This window comes from Ahaetulla prasina, chromosome 14, assembly GCF_028640845.1.
Source record: "Ahaetulla prasina isolate Xishuangbanna chromosome 14, ASM2864084v1, whole genome shotgun sequence".
In the NCBI taxonomy this organism is placed as follows: domain Eukaryota; kingdom Metazoa; phylum Chordata; class Lepidosauria; order Squamata; family Colubridae; genus Ahaetulla; species Ahaetulla prasina.
Genome location: NC_080552.1, coordinates 10,829,126 through 10,846,659, shown reverse-complemented (window position 1 = coordinate 10,846,659; position 17,534 = coordinate 10,829,126). Strand labels below are relative to the sequence as shown.

The 17,534-nt window shown below is 44.8% G+C and overlaps 1 protein-coding gene across 5 annotated transcripts in view; it reads right to left on the bottom strand.

The window, feature by feature from the left end:
- The window catches only part of LOC131185339 (cytoplasmic phosphatidylinositol transfer protein 1-like), a 73,755-nt gene that overhangs the window by 34,742 nt on the left and 21,479 nt on the right, over positions 1–17,534 (bottom strand). For all 5 annotated transcript variants that reach the window (XM_058157780.1, XM_058157784.1, XM_058157782.1 and 2 more), the window contains exon 3: positions 11,669–11,817. In XM_058157780.1, coding sequence (XP_058013763.1) covers positions 11,669–11,817 — 149 coding nt within the window. The remainder of the gene's footprint in view (positions 1–11,668; positions 11,818–17,534) is intronic.

The window sequence follows — 17,534 nt, the reverse complement described above, 5'->3', positions numbered from 1 at the left end:
GTCTCTCCACCTTCCTGCTGGTCACCCTCTTCTCCTCTTTCCTTCACATCTCCACATTAATGCCAGCATAATGTCCAGAGTATGACAATTTGGTGATTTGTGCCTTGAGTAAGAACTCTGGGTTGAGTTGTGCAACGGGCTATTTGTTTGTTTCCTTGGTTGACCATGGTCGGCTCAGGAGTCTCTCCAACTTCTCCAAAGTTCAAAGCGTCAATACTCTGCTTATCCTGCTTCTTAAAGTCCAACTTTCACTTCCTCAGAGCCAGCTTGGCCTAGTGGTTAAGGCACCAGGCTAGAAACTGGGAGACTGTGACTTCTAATCCAATCTTAGGTATGAAAGCTGGGTGACTTTGGGCCAATCGCCAGGAGAGAGGGACTTCTAGTCCTACCTTAGCTGTGAAAGCTGACTGGGTGACTTTGGGCCAATCGCCAGGAGATAGTGAGTTCTAGTCCTACTTTAGCTGTGAAAGCTGGCTGGGTGACTTTGGGTCAATCAATCACCAAGAGATGGTGAGTTCTGGTTCCACCTTAGGCATGAAAGCTGGCTAGGCGACTTTGAGCCAATCGTCCTCTCTCAGCCCAATGCACCTCACAGGATTGTTGTCGCTGTGGGGGAAAATAGGAGGCCCCCCCAGCCGGTCATCAGGCAGATCATATTAGTGGTCCGCGGGATTTAAAATTCTGAAATTAGTGATCCCTGAGGTCTGAAAGGTTGGGGACCCCTGGACTAGGGGCTTTCAAGACAACCCCACATGAACATGGCTGAAGTTCTCCGCTGGCAGCTGTCACATCGAAGCCCTCCGTTTCAAAAAGGTTCTTGTTTTGCCACGGTGTCACCTGCCAGCTGGAATTTGCAGGGAGAAACGATCTCCCTTTCCTATCACTCAATGACTCCTGTTCGGTTTTGTCCTCTATAAATAGAATTTCCCTTAGGAGAAGAGTCGTGAGAACACAGTCTAAAAATATAACTTGTTTCCCACATGGACAACTCTAGCAATGGCCAGCTGGTTTTGATCGGTATTGCAAAGAGACAGATCCATGCTGGTGGGGTGTGAGGGAAGTAAGCTGTCAGTGTTATATTCCAGGATCATCAAGCAATCCAGCCCCCAAAATTAGGAAGCTGAGTTTAAGCCAGCTGGGAAAAAAACGCTTAGGGGCTCCAAGCTCAAATGCAATTGCAAGGTAAAATCTGCTTGTATCGGTGTAAGCTGGGAGGAAAGGAGAAAGGTAAACAGAGAGAGACTGACAGGCTAATCCTAAATTCAATTGCAGGTTGGAGAGCCTGCATTTAAATGGATTTAGCCCAAGCGAACCTAGCAGGCGTCGCACATTTGGAACCAGGAGGGAGGTAATACGAGATGACAGGGGCGGCTATTGAAAAAGACGATGAGGATAAATCAAAACTTTCTAAAAGGGATGCCCAGCTTGCTTCCTATGAGTGGCATGGATGCAGGGTCACCTAAGGATAACAATCAGAGCCCTGTGTTACAAGATGCCTCAAAAGGTGTGAGGTAACAGCAGTGACTATCCCTTCAGGCAACAGCTAGGGTCAACAGGTTAGGGTTTCTCCTCCCCATTCAGGCAATGCACTCTTCTTCATTCATGGGCAGGGCTTGGCTTGGTTTAGGAGCAGGAACAAGGAAGGAACAACAAAGCCTCAGGACTTCTAGAAGATGCAACATGGAAGGAGGTTAAGGAGAAGACCGTCCACTCATTTCCTAAGAACAACAAAGCCTCAGGACTTCTAGAAGATGCAACATGGAAGGAGGTTACGGAGAAGACCCTCCGCTCATTTCCTAAGAACAACAAAGCCTCAGGACCTCTAGAAGACACAACATGGAAGGTGGTTAAGGAGAAGACCCTCCACTCATTTTCTAAGAACATCAAAGATTCAAGATGTCTAAAAGACAGAACATGGAAAGAAGTGAAAGGGAAGACTCTCGGCTCATTTCCGAAGAACAACAAAGCATTGGGACATTCAGAAGACACAATATGATAGAAGGTTAAGGAGAAGACCCTCCATTCATTTCCTAAGAACAACAATGCATCAAGACTTCTAGAAGGCCTATAGTAATAAAGAATGAGGTTAAAGAGAAGACCCTTCACTCATTGCCCTGTTCATTACTGAAACAGCGAGCTGCAGAAGGAACTGTCAATCAGCAGTGGTGAACACAAACTTCTCCAACTTGATAACCTGCAGTTGTGTGAACAAGGATACTATCAGAGGTGGGCTGCAAAAATTTTAGCAAGGGGTTCTCTACCCGGTTGCTGAGTGGGTGTGGCCATGGTGGGCATGGTCTAGTCAGCCTCCTGACTAGGGCGGAGGGGGGGGGGCGCGTTTTTGCCCCCCCAGGCTCCGGAGGGTTTTCTTGAGCCTCCGGGAGGGCGAAAACAGCCTCCCCAGGCTCAGGAGGCTATCTGGAGGCTGGAAATGAGCCTGTTTCCAGCCTTCCCGAACTTCCAGTAGGCCCATTTTTGGCCCTCCCCAAGTCTCCACCTGCATCCAAAATGGGGCATGTGGGGACTCCTAGGAGGGGCGGGAGGGGCGGAGCCAGCCAGGGGTGGGATTTGGAAGTTCTCCAAACTGAACAGAATCTTAGCTAGAGGTTCTCCCAAACCCCTCCGAACCCGTAGCAGCCCATCCCTGGATACTATCAAATTAACTGCAGGATGATGGGAGCTATAACTCAACACTTCAGTATGGCACTGAGCTTGAAAAGGTAATAGCAGCACATCAGAATCGGGAGCTGATAAAGAAGCTACCCAGAGAGTTCCCATCACGAATAACTTTTCTCTGAAGCTCCCGAGGCTTGAAAAGTCCCCTTCCTCCTACGGTGCTTGTCAGATACAGGCTCACTCATAATGACAAGAGGTCCCCACTGTTGAGTTAGGGAGGCTTTTGGGTCTGATCTAAATGGAGCCCCCTCCCCAGATCAAAGAAAGCAGGCTGACCTTCACCCAGCCACTGTTGTCAACATCATTGAGTCAATTAACTCAAAACAACCATCCTGGAAAGTAAAACATTATTGATCAAGGCAGGGCCTGCAGCCAGAAACAGAGAGAGAGAGAGGCTGGAAACTGAGCAGTTGAAAGTATAAATGAAGGCCCAGAAGGAATAATTTTTCTTCCCTTTTCTGCGGAGAATGTTTCGGGCTTTCAAGGATGACAGCCCATCTCCTTAAGAAGATTCAACCAAGGCTAGCTAATGGGGGAGGAAGAGCAGATAGCTACGGCCATATCCTATCAGTAAGTCAAAGAGATTTGGCTGCATCTATAGTGCTCTCTATAAGAAACAGCAAAGGGTCAAAGGAGGAAATTGAACAATTGAGACCCTAGAAAGAATGCAGAGAAGAGCAACAAAGATGATTAGGGGATTGGAGTAGGGGTGAAATCCAGCAGGTTCTGACAGGTTCTGGAGAACTGGTAGCAGAAATTCCGAGTAGTTGGAGAACCGGCAAATACCACCTCTGGCTAACCCCAGAGTGGGGAGAGAATGGAGATTTTGCAGCATCCTTCCCCTGGAGTGGGGTGGGTATGGAGATTTTGCCCCTGGAGTGGGGTGGGAATAGAAATTTTGCAATATCCTTCCCCTGCCATGCCCACCAAGCCATGCCCACCAAGCCACACCCACAGAACTGGTAGTAAAAAAAAATTGGATTTCACCACTGGATTGGAGCCTAAAACATATGTTTGCAGGAATTGGATATGCCTAATAAAAAGAAGGACTAAGGTGACATGATAACCGTCTTCCAATATTTGAGGGGCTCCCACAAGGAAGAGAGAGTCAAGCTATTCTCCAAAGCTCCTGAAGGCAGGACAAGAAACAATGGATGGAAACTCATAAAGGAGAGAAGCAACCTAGAACTAAGGAGAAATGTCCTGACAGTTAGAACAATGAATCAATGGAACAGCTCGCCTTTAGAAGTTGTAGGTGCTCCAACACTGGAAGTTTTTAAAAAGAGATTGGGTAACCATTTGTCCATAATGATATAGGGCAGTGATGGTAAACCTTTTAGACGCAGAGTGTCCAAACTGTGCACTCGTGCTTGCCCGAACTCAAAGGAATGTGTGCGCACGTGCAAAGGCATGCATGTACCAACATGCATGCGCATGCGCCAACATGCACCAACATGTGCACAAACCTGCACCGACATGCACCAACAGGCAGATGAACCTGCACGGTCATGCGCGCACAGCAGAGACCCAAAGACACCAGCAGCGCAGCAAGAGGTCAGATCTTTTTCCTTTGTGAGCATCTGTTTCGTCGTTGGAAGGGAAACAGAAGCTCATGAAACAAACGCCACGGAGATCTGACCTGGGGTGACGACGCCCATACCAGCAGAGAGGGCTCTGCGTGCTACCTCTGGTACGTGTGCCATAGGTTCGCCATCACAGGTATAGGGTGGGGTGAAATGTAAAATTTGTTACTACCAATTCTGTGGGTGTGGCTTGGTGGTGGTGGGGTAATGTGACTGGATGGGCATGGCCAACTTTTTTTTTTTTTACTTTTAAAAGCATTTTTTCTACAACCTCTTTGGCTGAAGAGGTTGTAGAAAAAATGCTTTTAAAAGCCTCTAATGATCAGGCAACTCAGCTGGGATCGCCAGACGAGCCTTTTAAAAGCATTTTTTTACAACCTCTTTGGCAAAGAGGTTGTAGAAAAAAATGCTTTTAAAAGGTTCTGACGATCCCAGCTGAGATCATCAGGGGCTTTTTTTTTACTTTTAAAAGCATTTTTTCTACAACCTCTTTGGCCGAAGAGGTTGTAGAAAAAATGCTTTTAAAAGCCTCTAATGATCAGGCAACTCAGCTGGGATCGCCAGAGGAGCCTTTTAAAAGCATTTTTTTACAACCACTTTGGCAAAGAGGTTGTAGAAAAAAGGCTTTTAAAAGGTTCTGACGATCCCAGCTGAGCCACGCGATCATCAGAGGCTTTTTTTTTTTACTTTTAAAAGCATTTTTTCAGCCAAAGAAAAAATGCTTTTAAAAGTTAAGAAAAAAACCTCTCATGATTGCTGGGCATGGAGGGGTGCAGGGATTTTTGCTACCGGTTCTCTGAACCACCCGCCACCATCGTTACCGGATCAGATGATCCGGTCCTAATCGGGAGCATTTCACCCCGGTATAGGATCTTCTGCTTGAGCAGGGGGCGTTGAACTAGAAGTCCTTCAAGGTCTCTTTCAACTCAGTTATCCAGAATGGGCAAAAGCGCCTATGAGAGGTAGAAGATAACAGCTCCTAAGGGGCAGAAGGAGACCTGTATTTATTTTGAGGATATTCCTGTCCAGCTGTTACAAATGAAGAATAGAAGGTATTTGGCATCTTTCAAAAGACAGGCCTGATTCCTTTGAATTAAATTAAAACGAAACAAATTTACATTTTTTTTTTGCGGGGTGGGGGGAGGGAAAGAGGTTTTAAGAGAGCACCAATTCTTTTGAAATTTCAAAAAAAATAGTTATGCTCAAGATAGATTTGCCAGTCCGAGAAGATTTGGCGAAAATGGAAGGCCGACATATAAAAACTATTATCATGAAGTTGCAAGGGCCTGGAATAAGGTCTGATCTGAGGAGAAAAGGGTAGAAGGAACAGCTAAGGATGCCACTAATGAACGTTTTGCTGTGTAGTAAATGTGCATTCAGTTCAGGGTGCATTAAGAATAACAGAATTGGAAGGGACCTTGGAGGCCTTCTAGTCCAACCCACTGCTCAAGCAGGAACCCCTACACCATTCCAGACAAGTGGCTGTCCAGTCTCTTCTTCAAAGCCTCTAGTGATGGAGCACCCACAACTTCTGAAGGCCACTAGTTTATTATCCTCACCGTCAGGAAATTTCTCCTCAGTTCTAGGTTTTCTCTCCCTTTGATCAGTTTCCATCCATTGCTTATTGTCCTGCATCCAGGTGCTTTGGAGAATAGGTTGACCCCGCCCGCTCCCTCTTCTTTGAAGAAGGATCCTTTCTAAGAAGATTTCCTTTCAAAGAAGGATCTAGAGGAAGGGAAGATATTTAGAGGGGTCCATAAAACAAGGTCTCTTAGGAAAAGTTGAAGAAACTGAATACGTTTTCCCCAGAGAAGGAAGAGATTAAAAATGAGTTTTTCTAATCCCAGAAATATTATCACCTAGGAGAAGGAAGATCTAACTGAAGATAGGAAGGAACCAACCTCACATATTCAAATCTAGGAGAACATCTTGCAACTCAACAGTAGAAGAAACATATGTTCTTGAAAGTAAGGGAAACGTGTCCAATTATTTAGATGGAAAGATGGGTTCTGCAACAAGAAAGTAGGCCAATATCATTTGGGGATGATTCTAATTTCCTGCATCAAAGAGATGATTGGGCCAGATCAGTGGTGAAATCCCTTTTTTTTTACTACCGGTTCTGTGGGCGTGGCTTGGTGGGCGTGGTGTGGCTTGATGGGCGTGGCAGGGGAAGGATACTGTAAAATCTCCATTCCCTCCCCACTCCTGGAGGAAGGCTATTGCAAAATCCCCATTCCCTCCCCACTCCTGGAGGAAGGCTATTGCAAAATCCCCATTCCCTCCCCACTCCTGGAGGAAGGATATTGCAAAATCCCCATTCTCTCTCCACTTCAGGGGAAGGATACTGCAAAATCCCCATTCCCTCCCTAATCTTGTGGGAAGGATATTGCAAAATCTCCATCCCCACCCCACTCTGGGGCCAGCCAGAGGTGGTATTTGCCAGTTCTCCAAACTATTCAAAGTTTCCGCTACCGGTTCTCCGAACTGCTCAAAATTTCCGCTACTAGTTCTCCAGAACCTGTCAGAACCTGCTGGATTTCACCCCTGGGCCAGATGGAATACAGAAGTTGCTTTATTTATTTATTTATTTAATTTAATTTAATTTTATATTTTGCCTGGTTATTTGTCCACATTCTATATACAGTGATGGAACTTCTCTAGGTTCCTAGCAAGAGAACTTTCCTAGGAGATGCTGAGGACAAAACCACGGACTTCCCCCCCTGCCCCCAATGACTGTTGTGCCTCGTCCACTTTCCCCGCAGCCGGGCCCATCTTATCTGTTCCGAACGCTGAGGAATGTTCTAGAATGCCTCCCGGCCCCAGGCCTGGCTCCATGCCCAGGCAGGCTGAGGAGGAAGAAATACCTCCAGCCCCCAGCTCTGGCTCCATGCCCAGGCAAACGGAGCAACTCCCCCTCCCCCACAGCATGTGAGCCTGAGGAAGGTCAATTACCAACAGCTGCAGACTGGAGTGACCCTCGCTTAAGGAGAATTGATAGGCGGCGGCAACAGAAGGAAGGGAGGGGCAGGCCTGGATAAATGTTGAGTCATGGAGCCACACCCCATGGCCTATATAAAGGATCTGCTTTCTGGCATTCTCTGAGTCAGGCAAAGTCTACCTTATCTTGCTGAAGTCACTTTCTGGTCTCCTGCCTGCCTTGAGAACTTTGCTAGGACTTTGGCAGAGCTGCAGAGGCACGCCTGATTCGGATTTCGCTGACCCGGCCATCAGCGGAGGAGTGGGACACGACAATGACTAACATGAGTCATTGAAAGGATGGTAATAAGGCATCATATGTAAATGTGGTTCTGACCTAGGCTCCCTTAAAAAGCAGGAAGCGGGAATTGGTGCCCGGCAAAACCTCTTTTATTTACACGACTGTGAATTACTTCCATTCACAGTCAGCAAGGTTTGTCCAAACAGTTTTTCAAAGGAATATTTCTCAACATAGACCTTATCTCACTTGGCAAGCTGCCACGTAACTTGTTTCCAAACGCAGAGTAAGGCAAAACTTGGCACAGAGTCTCTCAGAGTCACGAACAGAACTTTTCACTTTTGAAGCTACCGAACGAACAAACTGTTTCCTGCAAAAGCCCCCTCCCCATTCACTCCTCTTTTTGTTTCCTATGGGGGGGGGCAATCACCCCCAAGGTGTGGCTTGACTCCCAAGTTGACCCTGCTTTCTGAGTTGCTCTTGTCTTCTGGCAGCTTTGTGCATGCGCACACTAGGAACGGGCCCCAGCTGTTCCTCTGCCTCACTGCCGTCTATCTCCCTCTCTACCTCCGACGCAGAGCCCTTGTCTGAACTTTCCCCAGCCCACAGGACTGGCCCATCTTCCTCCCCAACCTCCTCACTGTCCGACTCTGCTGCCAGTTCCACTGGTCACCGGTGGTCACGGTGGGCCACAATATCTTCCCATCTCCAAAATGAATGGTTCCTTCATGGTGGTGGGAATGGTAAGAGGAAAATGTTCAGCCTTCTAGTTAGTCAACGTAAAACATTCAGTCCTTGGTTTACCCTGGATATCATTTCAGGTTTCTTCTGGATTAAGCATGGATGTTTTTGGTATTGCTCAAGCCAAAATAAATCCTTGTTTACGCTTCTTAGAAAAGCAACTTGCTGTTCTTCTCCTCCTGTGGGTACATGATGATGATAGTGCATCCATGCCCACTGGGCAAAATCAAAAGGAAATATCAGTGGGAGGTAATAGATTTGAAACAATGGCATTTGGCCAAACCACTGTGCTCTGTTCTCCGAAATGCAAAGAACAGAATGAATTGACATCAAAGGTAAGTAAAGAGCTGGATTATAAAATGAAGCTTCCCCTCTGTTATTAAAAGGCAGCTTCAAATCTGGGGCTCTGCCAACAGGATCCAGACCCTTTCATCTCTGCCAAGGGGCAGAGAAAAACAGCCCCCGAGTACCCATCAAATGGTGCAGCTAGGATAGGGGTAGGCAACCTTAAACACTCAAAAGAGCCACAAAGGTCCTAACCAGAAGCTCCTCGTTCAATTCTGGAGCTGACTGGATGTCCAGTTCCCCCACCATAGAGTCTCCGCCTAGCACAGTGTCCTTTTTCCTTGGCTGACTGGAAGTCCGGTTCCCCCACCATAGAGTCTCCTCCTAGTGCAGAATCCTTTTTCCTCTACCTGTCCTAACCGAAAGCCCTATCAATTGGGGAGCTGACTGGCAACGAGGAGCCGCAGCAGAGGGATGAAAGAGCCACATGCGGCTCCAGAGCCACGGGTTGCTGACCACTGGGATAGGAAAATAACAGGAGGCATTTTAGACATAGCCAACCAAATAGATATTGTAGGATAGGAGGTTGTCAGTAGCTTATTTCATAGAAAACAGCTCAGTCCATGTGTGAAAATTCCCAGCAGGAAGAGATTCTAAACATTGTGAAATATTTTGCCTTAATGAACTCACTGATAAAAGGGGCTAGAAGTTCTGTTGTGGTTAGGCTCATCCCAAAAATGACATAGAACAATCCAGCCAAAGTTCAGGTCTCTGTTTGCTTAGACACAAGAGACAGAATCTTGCCAGACTAAACCCATAGTACTCTCACCTTAATTGAGGCCTTTAGGGTGCTGGAGAAGACTCCTGCAATTCCCTTGGACTACAAGGCGATCCAACCGGTCAGTCCTAGAGGAGATCAACCCTAACTGCTCTTTAGAAGGCCAGATCCTGAAGACAAAACTCAAATACTTTGGCCACCTAATGAGAAGGACAGACTCACTGGAGAAGAGCCTAATGCTGGGAAAGATTGAGGGCAAAAGAAGAAGGGGACGGCAGAGAATGAGGTGGCTGGATGGAGTCACTGAAGCAGTCGGAGTGAGCTTAAATGGTAAAGCCAAAGAGCCAGCACTGTCTGAAGACGTCTCCGTGGTCATGTGGCTGGCATGACTAAATGCCAAAGGTGCACGGAACGCTGTTACCTTCCCGCCAAAGGTGGTCACTATTTTTCTACTTGCATTTTTTACGTGCTTTCAAACTGCTAGGTTGGCAGAAGCTGGGACAAGTAACAGGAACTCACCCCGTTATGCAGCACTAGGGATTCGAACCGCTCAACTGCCGACCTTTCGATCGACAAGCTCAGCATCTTAGCCCCACTGAGCCAATGAGTCCCTACCTGCCCTCCGAGCATCTCCCCAAATAATTTGCCCATTCTGCAAAATGGGCAGATTTGGACCGAGAGCGGCTGATGCGTGAGAGCTGCAAGGCAGAGCAGTGGTAGAAAAGGAAGGAGAAATGGAGGGTTGGTGGAATATTTTATCAGGCTGGGTTCCTGCAAAACCCAGCCTGGAGCAATTGTCAGATTTCATGACAAGTTAATTGGAAAGCAGAGAACAAATGGATATTGGAGGAAAGCAAAACAGCACCATGGAGGTGGAGAAGAAGAATGATGCTGAGTAGCAAGGATTCAGTCTTGGGAGAAAATTCTATATAGCATGAATTCAGGTCAGTGCACTAAGCAACCTCCAATCCCAGGGCTGCTTACTGGCACCTTCTCACAACTACTATTATTATTTTTGCAAATGATAGTAGCCTTTCCAAAGGTCACCATCCCACCATTGTTAAGGGTGAAATACAAGAGCATTAACTTGAAAGCGGTTTGGTGAAGTTAAAACAAAGGTGGGCAGCAATTGGCTACAGGAAAGGAAATAGGAAAAGAGAAGGAGGAAGGAGGGAGAGGAAGAAGGGAGTGAAAGGGAAAAGGGAAGGAGGAAGGAGGGAGAGGAAGAAGGGAGTGAAAGGGAAAAGGGAAGGAGGAAGGAGGGAGAGGAAGAAGGAAGTGAAAGGGAAAAGGGAAGGAAGAGAGGAAGAAGGAAAGAGAAAAGAAAGGGAAAGGGAAGAGAAAGGAAGGGAAGGAGGGAGAGGGAAAGGAGGGAGTGAAGGAAAAGGGAAAAGGAAGGAGAGGAAGAAGGAAATAGAAAAGAAAGGAAAGGAAAGAAAAGGGAAGGAGGGAGGGGAGGGAAGGAGGAAGGGAAGGGAAGGAAAGGGAAGGAGGGAGGGGAGGGAAGGAGGAAGGGAAGGGGAAAGAGAGAAAGGGAAGAGAAAAAGGAAATGAAAGGGAGAAGAGAAAGAAAGGAAAGGAAAGGGAAGAGAAAGGAAGGGAAGGAGGAAGAGGGAAAGGAGGAGTGAAGGAAAAGGGATAAGGAGGAGATGAAGAAGGAAATAGAAAAGAAAGGGAAAGGAAAGAAAAGGGAAGGAGGGAGGGGAGGGAAGGAGGAAGGGAAGGGAAGGAAAGGGAAGGAGGGAGGGGAGGGAAGGAGGAAGGGAAGGGGAAAGAGAGAAAGGGAAGAGAAAAAGGAAATGAAAGGGAGAAGAGAAAGAAAAAAGAAAGAAAAGGAGGAAAGAAAAGGGGAAGGGGAAGAGGAAGGGAAGAGGAAGGGGAAGAGGAAGAGGAAGAGGAAGGGGAATAAGGAAAGAAGGGATCTAATATAACGGAAAGGAAATAAAAGAAAATGACAGGGCAAAGAAAAATCTTGCCCATCAACATCATACAGTAACTCCTCCTTAACTCATTGCTTTCCCTACATCAACCCAACGTGTTGTGTTGCTCCGTAAAACAAGATACACTTGGTACGCCTTCTTCTTCCCCTCCCAGGAATACATTAGATTAGATTAACAGAGTTGGAAGGGACCTTGGAGGTCATCTAGTCCAACCCCACCACTCCCCCCCCTGCCCAAGCAGGAGACCCTACACCATTTCTGACCAAAGGCAGTCCAGTCTCTTCTTGAAAAGCTTCCAGGGATGAATTAAGAAGCCTCTTACGTGCCTCGCAGGGCTATTGCAAGGGACGGCACATGATGCCCCTCTTAACGAAGTTGCCCACAAGAGAGAGAGAGAGAGAAGAAGAGAAGCGGGAAACCAGTCCTCGAAATGTCGCTGGCGCTTCCTCACCTGGACAGGTGGACTCGCTTCTCGGTGAACTGGCCCGGGCCATGGACGGGGTCTTCGTGAGGCTCGTTTTTCACCACTTCCACCCCTTCTCCTCGGTCGCTCTCCTGATGGCTGTGCTTACTGATGGTGTAAAGCTGCCCGACTCGATACTGTTGAGGAAAAAAGACCAAGAGGAGAGCCATCTGAAAGGGGGGTGGTTGTGCAAACGGGAAGGGCGGCGGGGCAGGAGAATAGACCCCCTTCCCGGGATACAGGTAATCCTCGACTGACGACCACAGTGGAGCCCCAAATTTCTGTCACTAAGCGAGACAGTTGTTAAGGGAGTCTTGCCCCATTTTACGACCTTTCTTGCCACCGTTACTAAGCGAATCACTGCGCTTGTTAAGTGAATCGGGCTTCCTCATTGGCTTTGCTTGCCTGAAGGTCCGCCAAAAGGGATCGTGTGACTTCAGGATCCCGTAGCCGCCATAGGTATGAGACAGTTGCCAGGCATCTGAATTTTGTTGCACAGGATGCTGCAACGGTCATAAGTGTGAAAACGGGTCACAAGTCACTTTTCTCCCACCCCCAATGCTGTTATAATTTTGGATGGCCACTAAATGAACTGTTAGAATAGAATAGAATAGAAATGTCAGCCTCCACTCCAAACTTCGTATCTCTTTGTACTCCTTATATTCAGTTGTTAGATAGCATGGGATTGTATTTCTAATGTAAATAGCTATTGGATTCAAGTAAGTAGAGAGGGGCCTTTAAGGGGCCTGTCGGTCTGAAATAATTAAGGTGGGAGGGGAGATTAATATTTTGAATTCAACAGGAATGTTTGAGCGCGAACTCTAACGGACATTGCATTCCTGATATGATTGACAACCAGAGACCTGCGGAAAACGATTACCACGGGACCCCGGGAAGGAGCTGGTATTGGACCAGACCTGATGACCTTTTGGGAAAGAGGAGGGAGGAATAGGGGTGATACAGATTGTTAGCCATATTTTGTCTCAGATTCAACTTAGCACTGCTGCTATCCAGATGTAACTAGTAAAAGTACTTTTCTTTATTTGCAAATGAAGTCAAAGTGTATTCTTTCCTAGATATAATCAGAGGCAGCCCGACAGTAAGTTGAATCTGTTATAGAATAGAATAGAATAGAATAGAATAGAATAGAATAGAATAGAATAGAATAGAATAGAATTCTTTGTGTGATTGGACACACAAGGAATTTGTCTTGGTGCATACGCTCTCAGTGTACACAAAAGAAAAGATACCTTCATGAAGGTTCAACATTTACAACACTTAATGACAGTCATAGGGTACAAATTTAACAGTTAATGATACAACACTTAAAGATAATCATAGGGTACAAATAAGCAATCAGGAAGCAATCAATATCAATATCAATATATTTTTGATATCTTTTATAAGTTTTATAAATATATTTATAATATATTTTATATTTTATATATATTTTATAAGTTGAGGTCTACCTGGATTCTCATTGCAATGAAAAAGACTGAACCATCTACATCAGGGGTCTCCAACCTTGGCAACTTGAAGACTTGTGGACTCCAACTCCCAGCTTTGCTGGCTGAGGAATTCCGGGAGTTGAAGTCCACAAGTCTTCAAGTTGCCAAGGTTGGAGACCCCTGGTCTACATAGCTTTTATCAGCCCAGTGGTCGTAAAAATATCCCAATAAAGAGGAACACAGACAAACCACAAGCAATAAATCTTACTTGAAGATTCAGAGGTTTATTTCATGAGCAATTTGTTATTATGAACAGCCATCATAACACAACTTACAGTATTTTTTGGGATTATAAAACGCCCCAGAGTATAAAATGCACCTTAGTTTTTGGGGAGGAAAATAAGAAAAAAGCTGATTGGCAGGTGAATCGGCCTCCTGGAATACCCCCCAATCAGCTGTTCCCAGAGGTGAATTTTAACAACAGGTTCCTTGGTTGTGAGCTCTGTACCTCGCTTTTTTTTTCTGCCTCTGAAAGCCTGTGAAACACAACTTCAGAAAAAGAAAAAGAAGCTCTGTTTGGGAGCTTCTTTTCTGAAGCTCTGTTTCAAGGCTTTTTTTCTGAAGCTCAATTTGGAGACTTTTTTCCTGAAGCTCTGTTTGGAGGCTTCTTTTCTGAAGTTCAATTTGGAGACTTTTTTCCTGAAGCTCAATTTGGAGACTTTTTTCCTGAAGCTCTGTTTGGAGGCTTCTTTTCTGAAGTTCAATTTGGAGACTTTTTTCCTGAAGCTCTGTTTGGAGGCTTCTTTTCTGAAGTTCAATTTGGAGACTTTTTTCCTGAAGCTCTGTTTGGAGGCTTCTTTTCTGAAGTTCAATTTGGAGACTTTTTTCCTGAAGCTCAATTTGGAGACTTTTTTCCTGAAGCTCTGTTTGGAGGCTTCTTTTCTGAAGCTTCATTTCGGAGGCTTTTTCCAGCCTCTGAAACCTCTTTTAAGAAGCTGGGCAGGGCTACATTCGGATTATAAGACACACCCAGATTTTCACCCTCTTTTTGTGGGGAAAAAGGTGTGTCTTATACTCCCAAAAATAGGGTATATCAATAACCCATTGCAATGAGGTCCAGAGACAATAGCTAGGTCCAGCAAGGAATAGCTATGGCCAGTGGCCCTGAACTCATCCCAAGACATTCTTTTTATACTTTTCTGCGCACATTTCACAACTTACTTCATTGTCTTTCTTACTGATGGACAGCCTCCACATATACCCGTGTACATCTCAAATCTCTATCCATCGGCTACTTTCAGTTCCTTATTTTTTGTGGTTTCAACCTTCTGATTTCAAACAGACTTCAAAACTACGTGCTTTGCAAAAATCACATTTCACAGCAACAGCTCAGCAGGATTACAAATAGTTCTGATCCACTTTGAAATCTTTCTATCTAATTGCTACCAACCTGCCTTCCATTGAGGACCTGTATACTGCACGAATCAAGAAGAGGGCCGTGAAAATATTTGCAGATCCCTCGCATCCTGGACATAAACTGTTTCAACTCCTACCCTCAAAACGACACTATAGAGCACTGCACACCAGAACAACTAGACACAAGAACAGTTTTTTCCCGAAGGCCATCACTCTGCTAAACAAATAATTCCCTCAACACTGTCAGACTATTTACTGAATCTGCACTACTATTAATCTTCTCATCGTTCCCATCACCAATCTCTTTCCACTTATGACTGTATGACTATAACTTGTTGCTGGCAATCCTTATGATTTATATTGATATATTGACCATCAATTGTGTTGTAAATGTCGTACCTTGATGAACGTATCTTTTCTTTTATGTACACTGAGAGCATATGCACCAAGACAAATTCCTTGTGTGTCCAATCACACTTGGCCAATAAAAATTCTATTCTATTCTATTCTATTCTATTCTATTCTATTCTATTCTATTCTATTCTATTCTATTCTATTCTATTCTAAAACTTTGGATCCTGTCGCTTCTTAGGGCCTGCTATCCTTCTGAGATCTCTGGTAGTCCAATAGGCTATTTGTCCATTTCTCACACCAGACAGGAAGACATAATAATCAGACGAGCTAATTCTACAGGTAGTCCTTGACTTACAACCGCAATTGCACCCACATTTCTGATGCTAAGTGAGACATTTATTGAGTCTTGCCCCGTATTACGACCTTTCTTGCCACCGTTATTAAGTGAACCGCTGTGGTTGTTGAAGATAGTAGCATGGCTAATGTAATCTGGTTTAGAAGAAGAAGAATAGGATTGGAAGGTACCTTGGAGGTCTTTTAGTCCAACCCCCGATCAAGCAAGAGACCATTTTATAACATTCTGAACCAATGGTCATCCAGTCTTTATAGAAAATGGGAAAACTATGGAAACCTTCATTCATTGGCTGCAATTTTCCAAGGGAAGAGTTAAGTTTTCTGCTTCCTGATTGACCTCTCTCTCTCTCTCTCTCTCTCCTCTGAAAGTCAATATCTGGTAAAACACGATCTCAGTTAACCTACCTGTTGTTTATTTAAGGAAAATCAATGTTATGATTGGAAAACAAGGGGAGCACCTGTATTTCAAAACAATTCCCCTTGGTGGGAAAACGGAGACAGTATCCTAGCTGTGTGTAATGAAACACACAAGTAGCCATTTCTATAAAACTCTGGGGCAAGGATTTGGTTTCCCCTGCTCTCCATAACAGCATTATAATTATCACAATTTTAAAGCAAATAAAAGCGATACTTACTCTCTCTCTCTCTCTCTCTCCTTTGAAAGTCAATATCTGGTAAAACACGATCTCAGTTAACCTACCTGTTGTTTATTTAAGGAAAATCAATGTTATGATTGGAAAACAAGGGGAGCACCTGTATTTCAAAACAATTCCCCTTGGTGGGAAAACGGAGACAGTATCCTAGCTGTGTGTAATGAAACACACAAGTAGCCATTTCTATAAAACTCTGGGGCAAGGATTTGGTTTTCCCTGCTCTCCATAACAGCATTATAATTATCACAATTTTAAAGCAAATAAAAGCGATTCTTACTCTCTCTCCTCCACTTCAGAGAGAAGGAGTACAAGAAAAATTTCAGAATTGAAAAGAAGACAGCGAGTAGATGTGTATGTACTGTATATGAATATGTGTAATTCTATAATTAATTATATGTATATGTATAATTATATATGTATAATTATATATGTATACTTGTATATGTATATGTCTAATTGTATATATACTGTATAAAAGGGACGTGGTGGCTCAGTGGCTAAGACGCTGAGCTGAGTCGGGAACGACTAGCACATATGTGTGAGGGGAACCTTTACCTTTATGTACTGTATATATATAATTGCATAATTGTATATGTGTATGTCTGATTGTATATGTATATGTCTAATTGTATATGTCTAATTATATATACTTGTATAGGTATGTGTATAATTGTATATGTATGTGTGTAAGTATAATTGTATATGTATAATTATATATGTATACTTGTATACTGTATATATATGTCTATGTATATATATATGTATACTGTCTAAAAGGGACGTGGTGGCTCAGTGGCTAAGACGCTGAGCTGAGTCTGGAACGACTAGCACATATGTGCGAGGGGAACCTTTACCTTTATGTACTGTATATGTATATGTATAATTGTATATGTATATGTATAACTGTGTATGTCTATTGGTGAGTTCTAACAAAGTGTTCCTCTTCTCACCATGAAAGAAGACTTGATCATGGGCCATCAAATCAATGTCAACTCTTCAAGACCAGAGCTTGATTTTCTCCAGGAGCATCGGTCCCTAACCTGGTTCTTTCAAACTCTTCCATTGGTGCATTTATCACCATTGTCACCAGCGTCCATCTTGCTACTGGTTGTTTTCTTCCGTTTCAATCAGAATAATGGAGTTGGAAGGTACCTTGGAGGTCTTCTACTTCAACCTTCTGCTCAAGTAGGAGACCCCCATACCATTCCAGATAAGGGCCTGTCCAGTCTCTTCTCAAAAAGCCCCAGTGATGAAGCACCCACAACTTCTGGAGGCAAGCTGTACCACTGGTTATGTTCTGTCCCCCTCGCCTCAGTCCAAGCGATGGCTTAATTAGCCGGCACTATCAGCTCTGGCAGTAAACTAGCAAGCATATGCCAAGTGTCTCTGTTATCTCTCTTGATGCAGATGAGTCAACAAACAGTACTTCAGCTCTAGTAAAGCAGTTGATTTGCCTGCTACGAAGAGGCACAGCAGCTCGTGCTGCCTTTATATCCTGTGGGGTGTAGCTCCATGACTCAGCACTTCCTAGGCCTGCCCCACCCCTGCTTCTGTTGTTCCCGCCTCTCCTGCCTACAAAACCTAGAGTCCAGCCAGGCCTGATTGCCATCAGCTGGATCTGGAGGCGTG